General features: G+C 43.7%; 1 protein-coding gene across 5 annotated transcripts in view; it reads right to left on the bottom strand.

Moving 5' to 3' along the window:
• Positions 1–7,585: 7,585 nt before the first annotated feature.
• The window catches only part of ASCC1 (activating signal cointegrator 1 complex subunit 1), a 104,426-nt gene continuing 92,098 nt past the window's right edge, over positions 7,586–19,913 (bottom strand). For 3 of the 5 annotated variants that reach the window (XM_059169988.1, XM_059169987.1, XM_059169985.1), the window contains exons 10-11: positions 7,949–8,107; positions 7,586–7,759 (exon numbers count right to left, since the gene is read on the bottom strand). In XM_059169988.1, the coding sequence (XP_059025971.1) occupies positions 7,991–8,107 (117 nt within the window). In that variant the 3' untranslated portion in view covers positions 7,586–7,759; positions 7,949–7,990. The other 2 variants (XM_059169986.1, XM_059169989.1) reach the window with 2 other exon arrangements.

Here is a 19,913-nt window from a genome sequence, read left to right as displayed (position 1 = left end):
TCCTAGGTTGACCTTTACAAGTGAATGGGCCCAAAAGCTGCTGGGTGTATTTGTTAAACGGTATATATGTTTTATGCATTTTTTTCTATTTGTATTTAGTACCTAGCAATACAAAATGGAGGGACCTTAGTTTCTAAATAAGAGACTTAAATTTAACATCTTTAAAACCACAAAATCTCGTTTCTGGATGACCTCACAAGCATTAAAAAAAAAATGCACAGAGATGCTCAATCCAGAATTGTTTATAATAGCCAAACCTGGAAACCAACTCATTGTCTGTTAGTCAGAGACCAGCTAGTTAATGTAACATACATACACACAATGAACGATTGCAAAGATATTAAAACTCATGGAGATCTGCATCTGTTCACAACTAAGGTAACCCACTACATATTCCTGGATGAGAAATGCTTGTTATACAAGATCATGTGTAATACGATCCCAGTTGGAAGAAGTACAGTAGGGCACAGTAGTTGTCAAGCTTTCTCATCTCGGGGGTCCTTTACACTAAAATTATTGAGGACTCCTACCAACTTTTATTTCTATGAGACATATAGACATAGATATCATCTATTATACTTGAAAATAAAACTCAGCCTGCCCCTAAATTTTGCTGTGAACTAAAACTGTTCTTAAATCTTTAGAGTCTCTTAAATTTTAAAATAGCAATAAGGAAACCATTACATATTAACAAAATAATGTGTTTTATGAAACACAGCTATATTCCCCCTCCCAAAAAATTAGCAAGCAAGGGGACATTGATTTACATTTAATGTCTGGTTCAAAAGAAGACAGGCAGATTAGCTTCTGCATTAAGACAAGGATATTAGGGGCACCTGGGTGGCTTAGTCGTTAAGCGTCAGCCTTCTGCTCAGGTCATAATGCCAGGGTCCTGGGATCAAGTCCCACATTGGGCTTCCCACTCAGCGGGAAGTCTGCTTCTCCCTCTCTCACTCCCCTTACTTGTGTTCCCCTCTCGCTGTATCTCTATCAAATAAATAAATTAAATATTTTTTAAAAATAACTAGTATATTAGTTTGTTAGGACTGTCATAACAAAATACCACAAACTGGGGGTGGCTTCAACAACAGAAGTTTATTTTCTCCAAGTCCTGGAGATGAGAAGTCCAAGATTAAGGTGTTGCTAGGTTTGCTTTCTCCTGAGATCTTTCTTCCTGGCTTGCAGGTGGCTGCCTTCTTGCTGGGCCATATATGGTCATTCCCCTATTCACGCACATGTCTGAAGCCTTTTTTCTTTTGATTGTCAAACACCCCTTTATTGAAGTATTTTTCCTTTCTAGTCCTTAACCAGACATTTCACCACACCACTGTTGATGTCACGAAGGCAGCATTCATCCACACTGCAGCCCACGGATCAGGGCAGAGGCAGAAGGAACTACCTCAGTCAGACCCATCCGGTCTGCCGTGGATGGTCAGTTTCACCAAAATCCTCAGACCCTTCCAATCACCAGGTGCCTTGGTGATGTCATCACCAACCTTCTTAGAAGAAAGACAGGGTGGGGCGGGAGAGGGGGAGAATCTCAGAGGCCAGGGGTCTGAAGTATCCCTAAAAGCCTCAGCCTCATTTTTACCTGATCACCTCTTTAAAGGCCCTATCTCCAAACACAGTCACATTCTGAGCTACTGGGGGCGGGGTGGGGAGGTTTAGGGCTTCAGCATATGAATTCTTAGGGATATAATTCAGCTTGTAACAGCAGATAAAACTGAAAATAGCTAGTAAGAGCATAACAGAAATACTGAGAGCAAATTGAGTTAATGTCTAAAAACATATTACTTATAAACCTGCCAACTTATAAAATTCTAGAAAACACAAAAACATACGAGCACATATTCCATTAACCATCACAGTGATGATGTCACCATGTCACATAGCCACTGGAAAACTCCACTGTATACTCACGAGAGAATGAGAGTGAAAAAAACATAGATCTTAGTTTCGTGTTTTTTTTTTTTTTAAGATTTTATTTATTTATTTGAGAGAGAGAATGAGAGAGAGAGAGGGAATAAGAGAGGAGAGGTCAGAGGGAGAAGCAGACACTCTGCAGAGCAGGGAGCCCAATGGGGACTTAATCCCGGGACTCCAGGATCATGACTTGAGCCGAAGGCTGTTGCTTAACCAACTGAGCCACCCAGGCACCAAATCTCAGTATTAAAAAAAAAAACAACAACAACAGTGTAGACCTCACACATAGCCCTAAAACGTTGCCAGGGATTCCCAGGAGTCCAGAGGCCACATTTGAAGAACTGGTGGTATAAACTGTTATGATCTCAGGCAAATCTCTTAACCTCCTTATGCCCCAGTCTATAAAATGAGGGTAATGAGGGACGCCTGGGTGGCTCAGTTGGTTAAGCAGCTGCCTTCGGCTCAGGTCATGATCCCGGCATCCTGGGATCGAGTCCCGCATCGGGCTACTTGCTCCGCAGGGGGCCTGCTTCTCCCTCTGACTCTGCCTTCCACTCTGCCTGTGCTCGCTCTCACTCTCTCTCTCTCTTACAAATAAATAAATAAAATTTAAAAAAAAAAAAATGAGGGTAATGATAATACCAACTTAAGTAGGCTCTTGTAAAGATTAATAAGTTAATACTCAGGGTGCCTGGGTGGCTCAGTCGGTTAAGTGGCTGACTTCAGCTCAGGTTATGACCTCAGGGTCCTGGGATCGAGCCCTGCATCCAGCTCCTTGCTCAGCGAAGGGTGGGGGCAGTGGATCCGCTTGAGATTCTCTCTCTCTACCCTTCTTCCCCCCACTGCTTGCATGTGATCTCTCAAATAAATGAAATCTTAAAAAAAAAATAAGTTAATACACAAATTACAAATGTGAGCACTCTGCAAATATTAGCTGTTATTTGTGAGACATTATGTAACAATTTGATATGATATGTGCTCAAAGCACAGGGAGTAGTAACCTCTGGATGATGAAATCTGTTTTTTCTTTTTTTAAAGAATTTATTTATTTATTTGACAGAATTACAAGTAGGCAGAGGCAGGCAGAGAGAGAGAGGAGGAAGCAGGCTCCCCACTGAGCAGAGAGCCCGATGTATGACTTGATCCCAGGACCCTGAGATCGTGACCTGAGCCGAAGACAAAGGCTTAAGCCACTGAGCCACCCAGGTACCCCTGAAATCTGTTTTTAAACCACCATCTAAACTGAAGTATAAAATACACACTGAAAAGAGCACAAAGCCTAAAGGGTACGGCTGATGACCTGCCACAAGGTGAGCGTATGTGATCTGTTTAAAAGAACACTTTAGGGCGCCTGAGTGGCTCAGTGGGTTAGGCCTCTGCCTTCAGCTCGGGTCATGATCTCAGGGTCCTAGAATCGAGTCCCGCATCGGGCTCTGCTCAGCAGAGAGCCTGCTTCCCCCTCTCTCTCTACCTGCCTTTCTGCCTACTTGTGATTTCTCTGTGTCAAATAAATAAATAAAATTAAAAAAAAAAAATAAAAGAAATAAAAGAACACTTTAGGCGCCTGGGTGGCTCAGTGGGTTAAGCCTCTGCCTTTGGCTCAGGTCATGGTCTCAGGGTCCTGGGATAGAGGCCTACATCTACGCTCTCTGCTCAGCAGGGAGCCTGCTTCCCAGCCACCCTCCCCCCGCCGCGCCCCCCCACCCTGCTTTTCTGCCTACATGTGATCTCTGTCAAATACATTTTTTAAATCTTAAAAAAAAAGAAAAAGGAACATTTTATTAACAACAAGAAAGCCATCAATAAAAACAGCCCCGATGGCAGCCCATCCTCTCGTCTGTGGTGTCCTGGAGTATCCAGGTTCCCTGGAGGCATCAAGGGAGCATCTGAGAGGTGTTCCTCCCTCAGCACCCTGGTGCTGTGGGGTTCCCTTCCACTCCAGGGAGAGTGCACGGCGCAGGAGTGAATCAGAACAAGCTTTGGGTTTTTACGAAGCTGAATTCTCAGCAGTGTCCACTCTAGTAAATTCTGGAGCTCACTTAAACATAACCACCACAAAAAGTGACTTCCACATGTTTCCACCATGGCTATGGAGTTTGTCCGGGACTAACTCCTTGTGTCCCCTCCCCAAAAATCAAGATTATTCTCCCGTGATGAAGTCTCTTCTGTAACAACACAGATCTTGTGTGATAACTGCAATGAGAGACCGTTTTCCCTCCTGCTCTTCAAGGATCTGATGGTGAAGTCAGTGTCTCAAAAAACTGCCTGAGAATGATGGGAGCTGTGATTTAATTTTATTCTAGTGCAGAATGAATTGCTACGTGATATTATTAAAGAAGATTTGTTTATAAACACAAGTAGCAAATCTTCCAACATGTACCCCACTACAAGTTGGCAGGAGGGGATCCCGAATCTTGGAAAATTACAACTTACAAGGTTCTAGGAAACAGAAAAATACCGAAGTACATGCTTTATTAACCATTAGAGTGAAGATGTCGCTAAGTCATGTAGCCTCTGGAAAAATCCACTGTAGAGTCGTGAGAGAAGGAGAGTGAAAAAGGTAAATTACTTGTGAAAAATTACTTAGTAATACAATAGGTCCTTAAATGCAGAATTTAGGATTTTGGGGATGCCTGGTTAGCTCAGTGGGTTAAGCCTCTGCCTTCGGTTCAGGTCATGATCTCAGGGTCCTGGGATTGAACCCCACGTCGGGCTCCCTGCTTGCTGGAGAGCCCACTTCTCCCTCTCCCTCTGCCTGCCTCTCTGCCTATTTGTGATCTCTCTATCAAATAAATAAATAAAATCTTAAAAAAAAAAAAAAAAAAAGAATTTAGGATATACAAGGTTACATCTTCCAAAGATAAAACTTAAAAGAGTTACTGGAAACACAGGTCATACATCTCTGACATTGAAAATAAGACATTTTTACTTCCTGGGGGCCAAGGCTGCCGGGCGGCAGGTGTCGGAAAGAAACCAATAGGAGAGAAGTGCTGGGATGAGATGAGGACACCAAGCTCCACTTTTCAGTATGATCCCTTGGAGCCCTCCTTCTCACGTGGCATCTAACCTCTGGCAGTAAACGAGGTACAACCTCAAAAATAAAAAACGAACGTTTCTAGAAGAAAGCATCTGGGGGAGAAACCACCTGCAGGCACTCCTATGTAAGCTCCAGATGAATGATACAGCGATGCTAGGGTGTCCGTGAGGGCAGCATGGTGTCCCAACACGCCCCGACAAAGGGGGTCAAGCTAAAACTGTGCGATAATACTAGAGAAAAACACAGTAGCTTTGGTATATGTGCTGCCGAAGCGAGCACAAACACAGCGGCTTTGGAAATTCATTTATTCACCAATGATCTGTGCAGTCACACTGAGGAACAAATCCAAGGCGGCCTTAATGCACAGGGTTCAGAAGGAGACTTCTCAAACGGAGAGAATCAAAGTGAGAGTAAGGAATGAAGGGAAGACAAAGAGGGGACATGGAGGAAGAGGGATGTGAAAAGGAGGAGATGAGGGTGAGCCTGAGGCCGGAGCTCCCCAGAAGAGCGCGTGGCAGCACAGGGAAGCTGCGCTGCAAGCCCCCTCCACCCAACAGTCCCCAGCAAGGAAGAAGGAGCTTCTGCAGCTGCCCTTGTCCCAGGGAACCCCATATCCTCCTGCCCTATCCTCACTGTTTCTACTGCTGCTGCCTTGAAGGAAATATAAAAGAGCCATGATGCCATAATGCCATCTGGGACGTGGGAAGCCTGGAGGGTAGGGGAAGGTAAGGAATGGGAACCTAACACACATAAAAGGGTGCCAAGTTCAGAAGAGGACAGACCAAAGTAAAAGATAAAAACTTCCAGTTATTTTGCTAAAGATAAAATTCTGAGCAGTAAAGGAACTAACAGCAGAATCGAAAAGAGATCCCTCTACACCCATGTTCACTGAGCACTACATCCACAACAGCCAAGGGGTCAAGGAACCCAAGAGCCCAGTCGTGGCTGAAGAGATAAACCAAATGCGGTGTGCATGTACAGAGGAATATCATTCGGCCTTTTTAAAAGGGAGGGAATTCTGACAAGTGCTACAATATGGATAAACCTTGAGGATGTTTTGCTAAAGTGCAGTAAGCCAGTCACAAAAAGACAAATACTGTATGATCCTACTTCCATGGAGTATCCAAAGTAATCAAATTCATAGAGAAAATAGAAGGGTGGTTGCCAGGGACCTGGGGGAGAAGGAAATGGAGAGTTGTTAAATGGGTATAGTTTCAGATTTGCAAGATAGGAAAGTTCTGGAGATGTTTCAGAACAATGAGAATAATGAGGGAGCACGAGGCTGGCTGAAAACAAAGCAAAAGCTGGCGCCTTGCACCCCCCTTGCACCCCCCTTCCATCCGCTCCCCCTCAGTCATGTGTGTAGCATCCCTCAGGCAGCCCTGACCGCCATGAACAATAAGCAAATAATTAACTTGCAGAGCTCACAATCCTGCTAGACAGTAGTCTCCCTTGGCTTGCAATGTCCTAAATCTCACTAACAAAGAAGATTGATAGCAGGATTGCCACATACCACCAAAAAGTCTCCCAACTATCTTAATGTTAATAGCTGGTCTAAAGACAACATTGCAGGGGCAAGGCCTCAGATAGGTCCTCTTTAGCATATGAAAACTCCATTGAAACCTTCCTTCCCCTCCCCTTCCCCCAACCGCAGGGTACATAACCTGCCATCCCTCAGAACCAGGGGCAGCAGCTCTTCCTGCCCACAGGTCCTGTCCCCATGCTTTAATAAACCACCATTTTGCACCAAAGATGCCTCAAGAATTCTTTGTTGGTCATCAGCTCCGGACCTCAGCCCACCGAGTCTCACCTAGGTTCTAGAACTTCATCAAGAAGACAGGTAACAGCGCAGAACTGGACAGTAACAAATGGTTAAAATGGTAAACCATATGTTGTGTGGTTTTTACCATATTAAAAAAGAACTTCTGGGTCATGATTAAAAGTTAAGGTACAGGGGAACCTGGGTGGCCCAACTAATTGAGCATCTGCCTTCGGCTCAGGTCGTGATCCTGGGGTCCTGGGATTGAGCCCCGCGTCAGGCTCGCTGCTCAGCAGCAAGTCTGCTTCTCCCTCTCCCACTCCCCTTGCCTGTGTTCCCTTTCTCGCTGTCTCTCTTTCTGTCCAATAAATAAATAAAGTCTTAAAAAAAAAAAAAGGTACAGGGACGCCAGGGTAGCTCAGTGGATTAAGTGTCCCGACTTCTGATTGCTCCTGAGGTCATGATCTCAGGGTCGTTGAGACTGGACTTCATGCTCAGTGCAGAGTCTACTTGGGTTTTCTCTCTCCCTATCCCTCTGTCCCTGCTCTGCTCGCTTTCTCTCTAAAAAAATAAAATCTTCAGGGCACCTGGGTGGCTCAGTGGGTTAAGCCCCTGCCTTTGGCTCAGGTCATGATCCCAGGGTCCTGGGATCGAGCCCCGCATCGGGCTCTCTGTTCTGTGGGGAGCCTGCTTCCCCTTTCTCTATCTCTCTGCCCACCTCTCTGCCTACTTGTGATCTCTCTTGGTCAAGTAAACAAGTAAAATCTTTTTAAAAAATAAATAAATAAAATCTTAAAAAAAAAAAGTTTAGGTCTAAAGGGAAGTAAAAATCAAACCTTCTAAGAACTGCAGACATTTGATTTAGGTGGAGAGAATAACAAAACCAGTCTTTAATTCTCTTTTTAAAGTAAATTACTACTATGAAAGACTTTAATGGCTGTAGCAAAATCCATAGGTGTTTAAGAAATAACGTGAATCTCAGCTCCAATGGGCTTGAGATGTACATTTCCAGAGGAGAGCTTCAGAAAGAAAGGCAGACCCTGTGAAAGATGAACAAACCACGGGTTACACTACCTTGTGCCCACAGCCACCTTAACTGACAGACAGTTTGAAGACTGGGGACAACCATGAGAGACCATGGTTTGTGCGGGGAGCCACCCACGAAAGTCACCATCCAAATTTCTCCCTCCCTCTTCAGCAATTCAAACAGAGGTATTTTCCCTCAGTACCCGGTGAGGATGTTCAACCTCTAGCACTTCCCAAGATCCACCTCAGGAGAAGTCAATTTGCCCACAGGAAGCGTAGTTTCCAAAGCTGTCTACCGTGAACCTCTGAGAGATGTGAATTGAATTGAGCTTCAGGGTTCCAAAGTAGAAGTTCTCAAAGAGCTGAAAAGAAAGAATACAAACCCACAATGAATATCCAAAGGAAACTACAGATGAAAATAGAAGCCATCAGATTCTCTCGTAAAAACACTACAACAATCCCAACAAACCTCTCGTGCTTTTTTTCAGTGTTTGTTCTGAAAAACGATCCTGGAGAGAAGAGACAGGAGTGGCAGAGGGAAGAGAAGAGAAGCTCTTCTCTCTGGTGCATTTTAAAACCTCCACTGATGAAAGACACTAAAGAAAGAGGGCTGAAAGGTCAATTCCAAAATTTCTCTACTAAGCACCCATGACCAAGAACTTGTAACAAACATCCTGGGGCTACATTCTGAGTCACAGCACCTAACAAAGCTGCTTGACAGACTTTCAGTTCCTGACTCTACAGCGTCAGTATTTTGTTACAGACAGGACAAAATCTGATTGCATTCCTCTACCTAGTCAACAACATGTAGTAGAAGCACCCATTAAAATAAATAGAAGATAAGGTTCCTAACCCACCAGTGATTCTGCCAACCCCGAGAGGAATCCAGAACATTCAGGCATACCAAACAGCCTTCTACTGGACGATATCACACATGCAAATGATAATATTTATCAAAAAAACTTTTACTCAACTTGGACTGAAGCCAGCATCCTAAAGTAAACGCTCTTTACTACAATTCTTTACTTTAAAAACTTTAAAGTGTGTCAGACGGAGGAATGAGCTGCACTGTGACAGGGACCTGCCCTCGTGATTAGCACATTTATAAGGCAGAATCCAAAATGACATCAGGGCGCATCTCAGATGGGCGCCTGGGTGACTCAGTTGGTCAGGCATCTGCCTTCAGTTCAGGTCATGATCCCAGGGTCCTGGGATCGAGTCCTGATTCGGACTCAGAAGGAAGTCTGCTTTTCCCTCTCCCTCTGCCTGCCCCTCTCCCTGCTTGTGCTCTCTGTCAAATAAATAAATAAAATCTTTAAAAAAAAAAACCAAACTCATCTCAGAAAGTTAACTGCTTAGATAACGGTGTTGAAGTGTAAAGTCGAAGTGTTAGGATGCAAGAACTGCTGTTTCTTAAAATGTCAGTAAAATCCCAAGAAAGCCAGCCTTTCCATACACATACCCAAGAAAAGCTTGGGTGGAATCTAGGGTGGGCCCTTTGCACAAAAGCAAGTGACTGTCTCTACACTTATTTTTGCATAAGCTCCATAGCCATGGACTTCAGCCACTGTCGCCTTCCTTTTTCCTGCAATTAGCGGCCTAGCAAAATGCCTTAAGGGGGTTCATTAAGGCTAACTTTATAAAGCCCAGTAAATATTGATTCTTCCACATGACATCAACTTGACCCCAAAGATCTATTTAGAGGTTGTATGCTACATGGTCTTGTCTTTCATAAAGGTGATCAGCTCTTGGCTGCACTGATTTACGCAATTAACTTCTCTTCCTGGCTTTGGCAGCCTGTTCAAACCATATCCACCCTTTTGTGTAAAGAAACACAGCCTGGAATGGTTATCTGCTAATCCCTTTGTTGAACCTTAATTCGAAGTGAAAGCCACGTCAACAAGACTGGCAGATTGATAGCTTTGCAAACTGAAGCCATGTAGGTTCAAAAAAGATATAACCAAAGGGGCAATAAAAGACAAGACAAAACAGAACAAAAAGGGAACTCATAATACTTTCAACAAGTTACTGTTTCAGGCTTAGCAGCCTAGGGGTCCTCTACCGTCCATCCCCCATTTCCAAAAACGGTGATAAGAGCAGCCTGGGGAAGAGTTCGGCAGTCGGTCTACACTCACAGCCGGCCCACAGGAGCTGCATGACAGTGCGAACGTGAGCAGTGGCCAAGATCCAGGGGGATGAACGAGTCAAAGTCCCTGCCTTGTAAACTGTAAGGCTCTGCTGAAAATAAAGTATTTCCTATGATGTTTTTGAAATCTCTCTACTCTCCTTACCTCTGGACTTATTTTACCTGAGTTGCTGCCATCTTTCGTACCTTTGGTAATGTCCCAAACAAACAGATTTCTTACCAGATGTCCCTAGAGCGGGGCTGATCATCCTTGGGCCCCTCCTATCTCCATGCTCTTATTCCCTCTGTATGTTGATGAGGATTTCACCATTCTCCTATTTAGGACTTGTTGTGTACCTTCAGTCTTAAAGTCTTTCTTTCAGTTCTATCAATTATTTCTAGTGACTCATTAAAATACAAGCTCTATATAGAGGAACAATCTTGGGTGTTATTCACAGCTGAATACTAACATACGCTGGAACCATACCTAGTAGACTGTGTATGGTCAATAAATACTTGCCAGAGAGAATGACAATGAAAACTAACGTTGTACATGTCTGCGTACCTTATCTGAAAAGTGAAAGCTATGACACGGGCTTGTTCAGATTGGATTTGAAGGTCTTACTTACAGGTTACCACCTAGAAACCCTTGAACAGACTCACCAAATTATATTCTCTCTAATCATATCTCAATTGTAACTAGTTGTCAAGAAAGAATTGCTGTAATGGAAATTTCACATAGTCCTTTAAATTTCTGTTTCTTTTTTAAAAAATTTTTTTTTAGTTTGTCAGAGAGAGAGAGACAGCATAAGCAGAGGGAACAGCACGCAGAGGGAGAGGCAGGCTCCCCACTGAGCAAGAAGCCCATGTGGGACTCGATCCCAGGACCTGGATCATGACCTGGGCAGACGCTAGACCGACTGAGCCACTCAGGCACCCCTTCTATGTGTTTCTTATCTGTTAAAGCCTAGATCCCTTTTTTTTTTTTTAATTTTTTTTGAAGACTTTATTGACTTAATTTACAGAGAGAGAGACAAGCAGGGGGAGTGGAAAAGGGAGAAGCAGGCTCCCTGATGCGAGGCCTGATCCCAGGACCCTGAGATCATGACCTGAGCCGAAGGCAGAGGGCCAAGACACTGAGCCACCCAGGCACCCCCCTAGATCCCTTTCTTAGCTCAAATTCCTGATGTGGAATGTCACTGAGCACCTGATTCCATGCGTTTTTCACACAAAGGCACACGATGTAGTTCTGTCTCTCAAGGGCTTACCATCTAGTTAGGGAGGCAGGGTATGAATCAGAAGAGAGGAATGTGGATGACATGGGTGTGTTCACCTTGTGAAAAGTTACTGATCTACTCTGTGATCTGGGCACCTCTGGATTATGTTCTACTTCAATGAAAAGGTATACCTTAAAAAAAAAAAGAAAAGGTTTACCTAAAACAACATAGGGGCCAGAAGTTAAACGTGAGAGGGGAGGTCCAGACAGCTAATACATGCAGCAAGGCCAGAAAACAATGGGCGCGGAAGGCACAGAGGACAGCCAGCGGGCTGCAGGAGACGGGAGCTGAGCTGGGCAGCATAAAGGCAGAAATGGGCACAGTGCGCCAGTCCATGCCGACCAGATTAAGTGTTTAGAGGGTCCCTAAAGAGTCATAGTGAAAAGATTCAGTAAGGCTAGAGACAGAAGAACAGTGAATCACAAGAAAGGACCCTGAGGGTCAGGTTCAGAAGGCAGACTCCATTCTAGATGGTAGGGAGCCACCGAAGGATTCTGAGCAGGTTGGTGGGCTGACACAAAAACCGTCTTACGGAAACTGACCTGGGTATGGTGTACTGTGGTGCCTGAGGAGGGACGAGGGAAAGTAAGGGAAACCAGCAGTCTAGTAAGGTACTAAATAACTTTTTGACTAAGATAGTAGTTGCATGCCTGAAAAGATTGAAGCGGTTGTGAACTACTCTGAATGAAACCCAGAAAAGACTCTGTGACTTTCTGGGTGCAGGGGAGCCAGGAAAAGGAGATGAGAAAATCATGGATGACAGGATACACAGGAGGGTACTGTAGACAGCAACAGAACATTTCTGAGAGCGAGCTACTTTATGGGGAAACACAAACAAAAATTTCAGGTCTGTTTACACACTCATGGACATTTCTTTGGATATATGTGTCCCGAGCCCCCCTCCAACCTAGGGTTTTCCTGTTTTGCTCTGAGTGTATGTATTCATGACACGAAATCTGTAGCACCGTTAAATGGGAAAATATCACCATAAAAAGCCTTACAACTGTTCATTTTTTTAATCGAGTAGTTCTTTATATATTAGGAAATGAGCCCTTTGTCTACATTATGCATTGCAAATACAGCCCTTCACCCATTTGTCATTTGACTTTGTTTATGGTGGTTTTTACCAGGTCGATTTAAATTTTTGCAAGCTCAAATATATAGTAAAGGAGAGTTTTAACACAGCTAATGCCAGCGCTACTAAATGTATATTAAAAGAGCAGAGTGGGGTGCCTGGGTGGCTCAGTGGGTTAAACCTCTGCCTTTGGCTCAGGTCATGATCTTGGGGTCCCGTGCCCCACATTGGGCTCTCTGCTCAGTGGGGAGGTTGCTTCCCCCTCTCTCTCCGCCTGCCTCTCTGCCTACTTGTGATCTCTGTCAAATAAATAAATAAAATCTTAAAAAAAAAAAAAAAGAGCAGAGTGAGTCATACATACATAAGTACTGATAACGCTAATAAAATAAAGATTGTTACTGGCCACCAAATAAAGATTGTGACTGGGCAAGCCTGTGTGCCTGGCGTCCTGCTGTGGGCTCCACGAGACCTTCTGACTGCACCCTCAAAACCCCAAGCAGCAGATACTAATTCTTAATTCCCATTGTACAGCTGAACCTGAAGTTAAAAAGGCTTAGGTGACTTGCCCATGGGTACATAGCAAATAAAGGGTGTGAAACTGAGATTCATAAAGCTGGAAAAGGAAAACAAAGCAGAGATTTAAACCCGGGAAGCCTACCTGGAGTCTGGGCTCTTGAACCCCAGCACCCCCAACCCCTTCCCTCATCCCTGCTTAAGCCACAGGGAGGGCTCTCCCCCCAGCACCACCTTGAGACGGAGATGAACACATTCTTCCACTGCTTACTCCTACTTTCCCTGCCACCTCTTATCTGGGACCTGGTATAAGAATCAGATGGCTGGTAGAGTTTTACTTGAATCCCTAATGAAAATGAACTCGAGGGGCTCTATTTAATTAGGTACCTGAAAGGGGAAAGAAGACAAAAAAAAAAAAAAAAAAAAAAAAAAAGCTTAAACTACAAAAGAAAAAAGAAACTTGGTTGTGTTCTCTAGCCTAAAGTAGTTCGGGAAGAGCAGAGCAGTCTATTGTTTGGGAAATAAAAGACCTAGCAGGAAAAATTTAAATTAAAAAAGAATCACGTCAAGGTATTTAAATCATGCGAGTTTTTTCTCCTCACTGTTGTTTTATAACAACTCCCTTGGGATTTTTGAAACCTAAACCATTTTCTTTCTGAAAACATCTCTCTCTCTCTCTCTCTCTCTCTCTCTCACACACACACACACACACACACACACACACACACACACAGTCCTGTTGTGCTTGAAGCCAGCATTTTTTAAAAAGCCTGCTGTAAAGGAACATAACAATGAATAGCTACACAAAACTACAAATATTTGATAAGGAAATAAAATTAGGATTTAAAACTTCAAATATTTGGTCTTAAAAAAAAAAAACTTCAAATATTTGGGATACTACGTGCAAGCAATAAGTACCAATTTGGACAATTTAAAAGGAAAATTTTAGGGGCACCTGGGTGGCTCAGTCAGTTAGTGTCTGCCTTTGGGCAGGGTCCTGTGATCAAGCCTGGCATCAGGCTCCCTGCTTGCAGGGAACCTGTTTCTTCCTCTTCTCCCTGCTTGTGCTCTCTCTCTCAAATAAATTAATAAAATATTTTTTTAAAGTATAAATATGACGTTTGAAAACTGTTGTGCACACAGCTGCTGTCCTTTACTGAATACTCACAGTATCTTTAGAAAGGTAATAAACTTTCCCTTTCACCAAGTAAAGAGAGAAATGTGGACCACCAAGATGAAGGTTTTGGTCTGTTAAAAATAAAATAAAAACAGGCCCCAAATGGAGTCCCCTGTGCTAAGCCCCACATCAGCAAACCAAGACTTAATATCTAACCTAATTGGAGTTTCAGCCTCTTCCAGGAATGTGACCTTTCACCAGTCAATCTAGAATTCCATGGTCAGCACCAGAGAGCTCATCTGCCTGACAGACCCCTGCCCTCCCCTAAAGGAAGGTGACCTTGCCTGAAATAAACCACTTTTGGCTGGAAACTTCCTTTTTCTGCCCTGTTCTTCCTATAAAAAGCCTTTCATTTGGTACAGCTCCTTCCAGCTCCCTTCTATCTGCTAAGATGGGATGCTGCTGGATTCACGAATCATTAAATAAAATCAATCAGATCTTCAAATTTACTCAGTTGAATTTTGGGTTGTTTTTTTTTTTTTAAAGATTTTATTTATTTATTTGACAGACAGAGATCACAAGTAGGCAGAGAGGCAGGCAGAGAGAGAGAGAGGAGGAAGCAGGTTCCCCACTGAGCAGAGAGCCCGATGTGGGGCTCGATCCCAGGACCTTGGGATCAGGACCTGAGCCGAAAGCAGAGGCTTTAACCCACTGAGCCCCCCAGGCGCCCCTGAATTTTGGTTTTTTAACAGATCAAAACCAAGGCTTCCCTGACAGAGAAGTACGAGAGAAAATCCAACCATCCTGCTGTCCCTTGTTCACATGATCTGTGAAGCCTATCATTTCTTAGTTTGTTCATGGTTGTTTCCTAGGGAGAACACAGAGGGAATTATTGATTTCTAGTAATGTCGTGGTATACACTGAAAGAAAACAAATAGTGAGACTTAAAGGCTAACTGTGGTCATTTTTCCTTGCATTCATTTCAGACCTTCTACTTCTTCCTTCTAGGCCCTATGGCATGACCATCGAAGACCAGAAGTAACTCCATGTGTAATTAATCTCAGACATAGGTGGAAAGAGGGTGGAGAGGAGCCTTCTCCTATTTGTGACCTCAAGCCACGAAACCAAATGAATGGTCAGTCCTCAAGAGCATAATGACAAACCTGTTGGGGATCTCCGCCCACGTGGCTTCCCAAATGAGGTTTGTTCTCTTTCTTCTTAGACAAGGTAGTGGCTCCTCTCTCCAAAGATCTCTCCTTTACAAAAACCTAATTCTTATACTGGGAGGCCACAGCAAACTATCTGCTGCCCAACATGACTTCACCAGGAGGAAATTCATTTCAAACTCCAAAATAAAAATCCCAAGTATCGAAGTCCTGTGAAATATACAATGATTCCTGGTCTATCTGAGTTAAACTGACCCTCAGAACGTAAAGTAGTACAACTGAAAATAAGTACTGGTGTTCAGTTAATGCAAGTATTATGTACTTGTACATAATACTATAATGTATATACTATAATGTACTGGGTCCCAGTTCTCCAGAGGTAGGGATGCTTTCTATCGTTTTCATGTGTGGCACTCAGACTTTAGACTCAAGTAGAAGAAACAAAAGTATCAAGTGCATGATACTTTGAGATTTTCCCAGTGTTTTTCTTCTATTATCTGTTTTACAAGTTCTATTTCTTACAATTACCTCCCAGGCTACAGATGAAAGTAACAGTAAATAACACTATTTTGTACTTAATAACAATGCTTACCCACCTACCTCCCTACCACGGATGAGGATGAATGGAAGGGAGTCTGACAGGCACTCAGAGCTCTGTAGGAAGGCATTCCCAGCATGAAGCCTTGCTGTGGTTAAATAACACCTTTCCTCTAAGGATCTAAAAGTATCTCACAAAGCTCATTAACCCTTCAAACAAACTGCTGTGACATACACCAGAGCTGAGCTTTATTATTTAAAAGAAAAGAACCAGACAGGCTAAGACCACTAACATCCTGATACAAATTTAGGAGATCCCAGGATCAGGCCCAGAACACAGGCCGGTAGAAGACCATATCCACAAGGCACTGTGCTATGCGTGCCACAATTTGAGTAACACATCTGTGCCAGAGAATGCCAAGAGGGGCAGTTCCATTCTTGTGCCATGTGTATGCAATCACTCTGCAAAGTATCTGTTCATGGGGTTCTATGGCCAAGAATGAAAAATAAATAATGGGAAAAGCAACCCTCACAGACCTTGGGAGATCCTGAGAAGCAACAAAACAAATAATGTCATATTTCAGATGTGTTCTTCATGAAATTGGCCTCCACGCACAAGATGAAGACTTTGGGGCGTAGACAGAAAGTAATGGACATCAGACTAAAACTACAATAGGTTTGAACAATATCAGAGCTCCATATATATCACAGTACTAATCTCACTTAGAATTAGGATCACAAATCAGGTGTTTTTTGTTTTTTTTTTTTTCCCCACAACTAAGTTCTGTTTCAAAGTTTTGTTAAAATTCCCCTAACCTAAAAAAATGATTATGAATTTCTGCCAAGGTGCCATGCAATTCAAATTCTCAAGACTTTTTGTACTTTGCATGTTTCCTCTGGCTACATGTGCCATCACTTCTGAAGAGAGTAAATGTGGGAGATATGAAGACAAGAAGGAAAACGGAGATCCAACACATCCAGGGGTCAAAAAAAAGGCCTCCCATCTGCTTTTAAGATATTAACAAAGACTGTACTCATATGGATTCTTTCTAAAGATCGCAAAAGAACACAATTGAGCCTATTCATACTAAGCCATGTCCCTCTACACAAAGACAAAACACACACAACTTCGTCTGAAAACCAGAGAAAGGAACTTCTTTTCTTTTGAGAGAGAGGTCTAGATGGTTCTTAGGGCAAACTAGACGTTAATGCTTTCCTGTCAATAACCACAGAGCCACTCCTTCCCCCAAGTTCTCTATCTTTAAACAAGGACAATGCTTTACAAGCCTGTGCTGTGCTGGAACAAGATAAATTGTAAGATGGAATTCTGAGCTCTGGGTATGATTGTCACTTATGGCCTATAACCATTAATTCCTCATAAGAGGAAGCAAAAAGCAAAGTTTCCTTTAAAGATAAAAAGGCAAAGGTTTTGTAGAACTCTGACAGCTTTGAGTCTCTGCGGTCATCATCTGGTCTCACAGGGCTGTAGTATTTTTAAAGACTGGCATAGGAACACTGCCTTCAGAATAAAGAAAGACTGGAACAGGAATACCTACTTCAGAATAAAAGCCAATGAAGCTGGCAGGTACTTCCTATCCTAGAATTGTCTCCAAATACAGCTCTAACTCTGCCCAAGATGCCACTTTTAATCTGAAACCTCAAGTTGCAGTGATCAAGTGGCGAGAGTACCGATAATAATAGCTAATAATAGCCAATAAAAAAAGGACAAAATGTACTTCCAGAAAGGTCTGGGGCACTGTGCCTCCAAGGAGCAAGGTAAAGGCCAGACTGGGGGAGGAGTAGCCCCTGACATCATCAGTTGACTGCATCAGGGAAGCAGCAGGAAGATGCTCCGTGCATCTCCATGAAAGGTGGACCAAAAGCTTGCCTGTCCCCGGAGCACAAGCCCCATCTCCAGTGACTGCACACAAACATTCTGAGGGTCCTTACACGGAATGGGAACGCGAACCTGGAAATCCTTCATTCATTCTGCTCTCCCAAAACCCCTGCCTGTCTTAGCTGCAGTGAACAGGAGGCATGCTAACAGCATGACCCAAGGAGGCGCCAGGCACAAGCCAGATGAACAGAGCCGGGGGAATAAAGGCTTCAAAACTTCCCTCAGATAATCACTCAGGGCTGCACTTTTGGATGCTTGGCCTGAGCCTCACTGCTGACGTAAGAATTATCAAGTATAGTTTAAGACTCTGCTGGTAAGGCCAAATGACCTATTAGAGAGTGAATTAAAACAGCTCCATACAAACAGGACGCCAGGCAGTTCTGCTGAGTACCTCAATACTCAAAATGCCAAGGGACTTCCCCTCCCTGCAGGGCTGCTTAATTTTAAAAAGCAGCAAGAAAAAAATGAGGGGCAGAGGCAGGAGGAAGGAAGAGGCCGTGCTGACAGGGCTGCTGAGCCTAGACCAAAGCTCACAAACCACAGCACGCTCTGCCCCGCTCCCCGGCAGCAGGGAGAACTCGCTGCAGAGATGGGCGCCTGGGAGCTGGGTTTGCCAACAGATTGGTTCTGGCAGCAGCCTCGCCTCCGGGCATGGATATTACTGCTTCGGCAGGGCAAAACTGCCCCTGGTGGCTCTGGGCTAGCCGACACCTTTCAGTGCCCCCCAGTAGAGGCCTTTTCAGGACGAATGCAGAGACTGTTTCTGCAGAGAAATCCTTTCCCTCAGAAGGCCCCTTCATGCTCAAATAGGTCAGCACTCTTGTATTTTCAGTCTGGTCGTCTTCCCTCAGGTATCATTCAGAACTGTCCCTCACACACAGGCAACAGAAGGTGTTGGATCTCGTATTATGTATCCGACAGGAAGTGCAAGTCAGCAGAAAGAAACCCCAGAAACGGAGAACCGGGGACAGGAGCAGAGACAATTTCTTCTGGGCCTGGCGGTCTCTAGGCACACATCTTGAGGGAGGCTGGGCATAAAGCGGCTGACTACAGTGCCAAGCAACAAATTCAGAGAGACAACAAAGTAAGAGGGGAGAGAACAAGGCCATTAGGCTCGGCCCAGCTCCATTCTAACTTTTCCTACGTGAGAACAGCTTCCAGAAGTTAAAGAGCAAATCAGATGCCTGTTGGCAACATTTGACAGCGGCAAGAGTATCCACACATAGAGATAACAATCGTCCAAATAATGGCTAAGGTGGTGACAGCTCCCGGGAGGATGGGAGAGACAGGGACACCTGGATCCTGGATTCTCAACAAAGTCACCTGATTACAGACAAGAGATACTGTGTCCTCTGTTAGAACCCCAGGGAACCGGCCCCAGTAACACCACGGCAGCATTACATATGAAGACACACACCTGGTTGTCTATAAGCCAGTCCACATGGCCTCCTTCCCCTCTGCAAAGGGCTACAGGTCAAATAAGCAAAAGGCCTTGGAAGTGGGATGCGATTATCATCCCCCGCCACACCTCGGGGATTACAAGAACAAGACGCCTACGATTTAAGAAAGTGGTTTCAATGTTTTAACCTACAACTGAAAGAGTAAACTTTGAATTGGTGTTCTGGTTGATTTATATCCTGTGTTTTCACTTTTAATTTGTAATAACAATGCTCGCATTTGAGCACAAACTATAAAATTGTTTCATCACTGGGATAGAGGAAAGAGAACATTATTTCTTAATTAGTCATCAGCTTAATAAGTTTCCTGGCATAAAGGACTTCACTCTTGTTTCTTTGATCTCATCACACCAATGTCCTCTAATAACACTTAGATATTGTTGGCACCAAGCCACCCAATTGAACCTGGTTCCACTTGGTCTGGTCTCTAGACAACAGGCTGCTTTAAAGAAGACAGTGCCCTGTTCCCGTCGCTGGGTACAGATTTATATTCGGCTCCTGGTTTGTCTACACTGTAGCCAAAAACACACAAATGGAATATACATACACAATGAGCTATTACTCAGTCTTAAAAAGAAACAAAATTCTGATACATGCTACAACACTGATGAATCTTGAAATAAGCCAGAAAAAAAGGACGAAATACTGTATGATTCCACTTATAGGAGATACCTACAGTAGTCAAATTCATTGAGCCAGAAATCAGATCAGTGGGTGCTAGGAGCTGAGGGGAGGAGAGAATGAGCAGTCACTACTTAATGGGTGCAGAGTTTCAATCTGGAATGATAAAAAGTTCTGGAGATGGCTGGCGATGGTTGGACAACGGTGTGAACTTCACTTTAATGCCACTGAATTATACACTTAAAATCGGTTAAAATGGGAAATCTTATATTTTATCACAATTAAAAAAAAAACATAATGGACCCCAAATGAACCATAATCCGACTCACTTCATTTGTGAACTATAACCCAAATGATATTACTGGATCCCCAGAAATGACTAC

The sequence above is a fragment of the Mustela lutreola genome, chromosome 4 (assembly GCF_030435805.1).
Source record: "Mustela lutreola isolate mMusLut2 chromosome 4, mMusLut2.pri, whole genome shotgun sequence".
In the NCBI taxonomy this organism is placed as follows: Eukaryota; Metazoa; Chordata; class Mammalia; order Carnivora; family Mustelidae; genus Mustela; species Mustela lutreola.
Note: the sequence above shows the minus strand (reverse complement) of the source record. Positions and strands in the feature narration are given on the sequence as shown.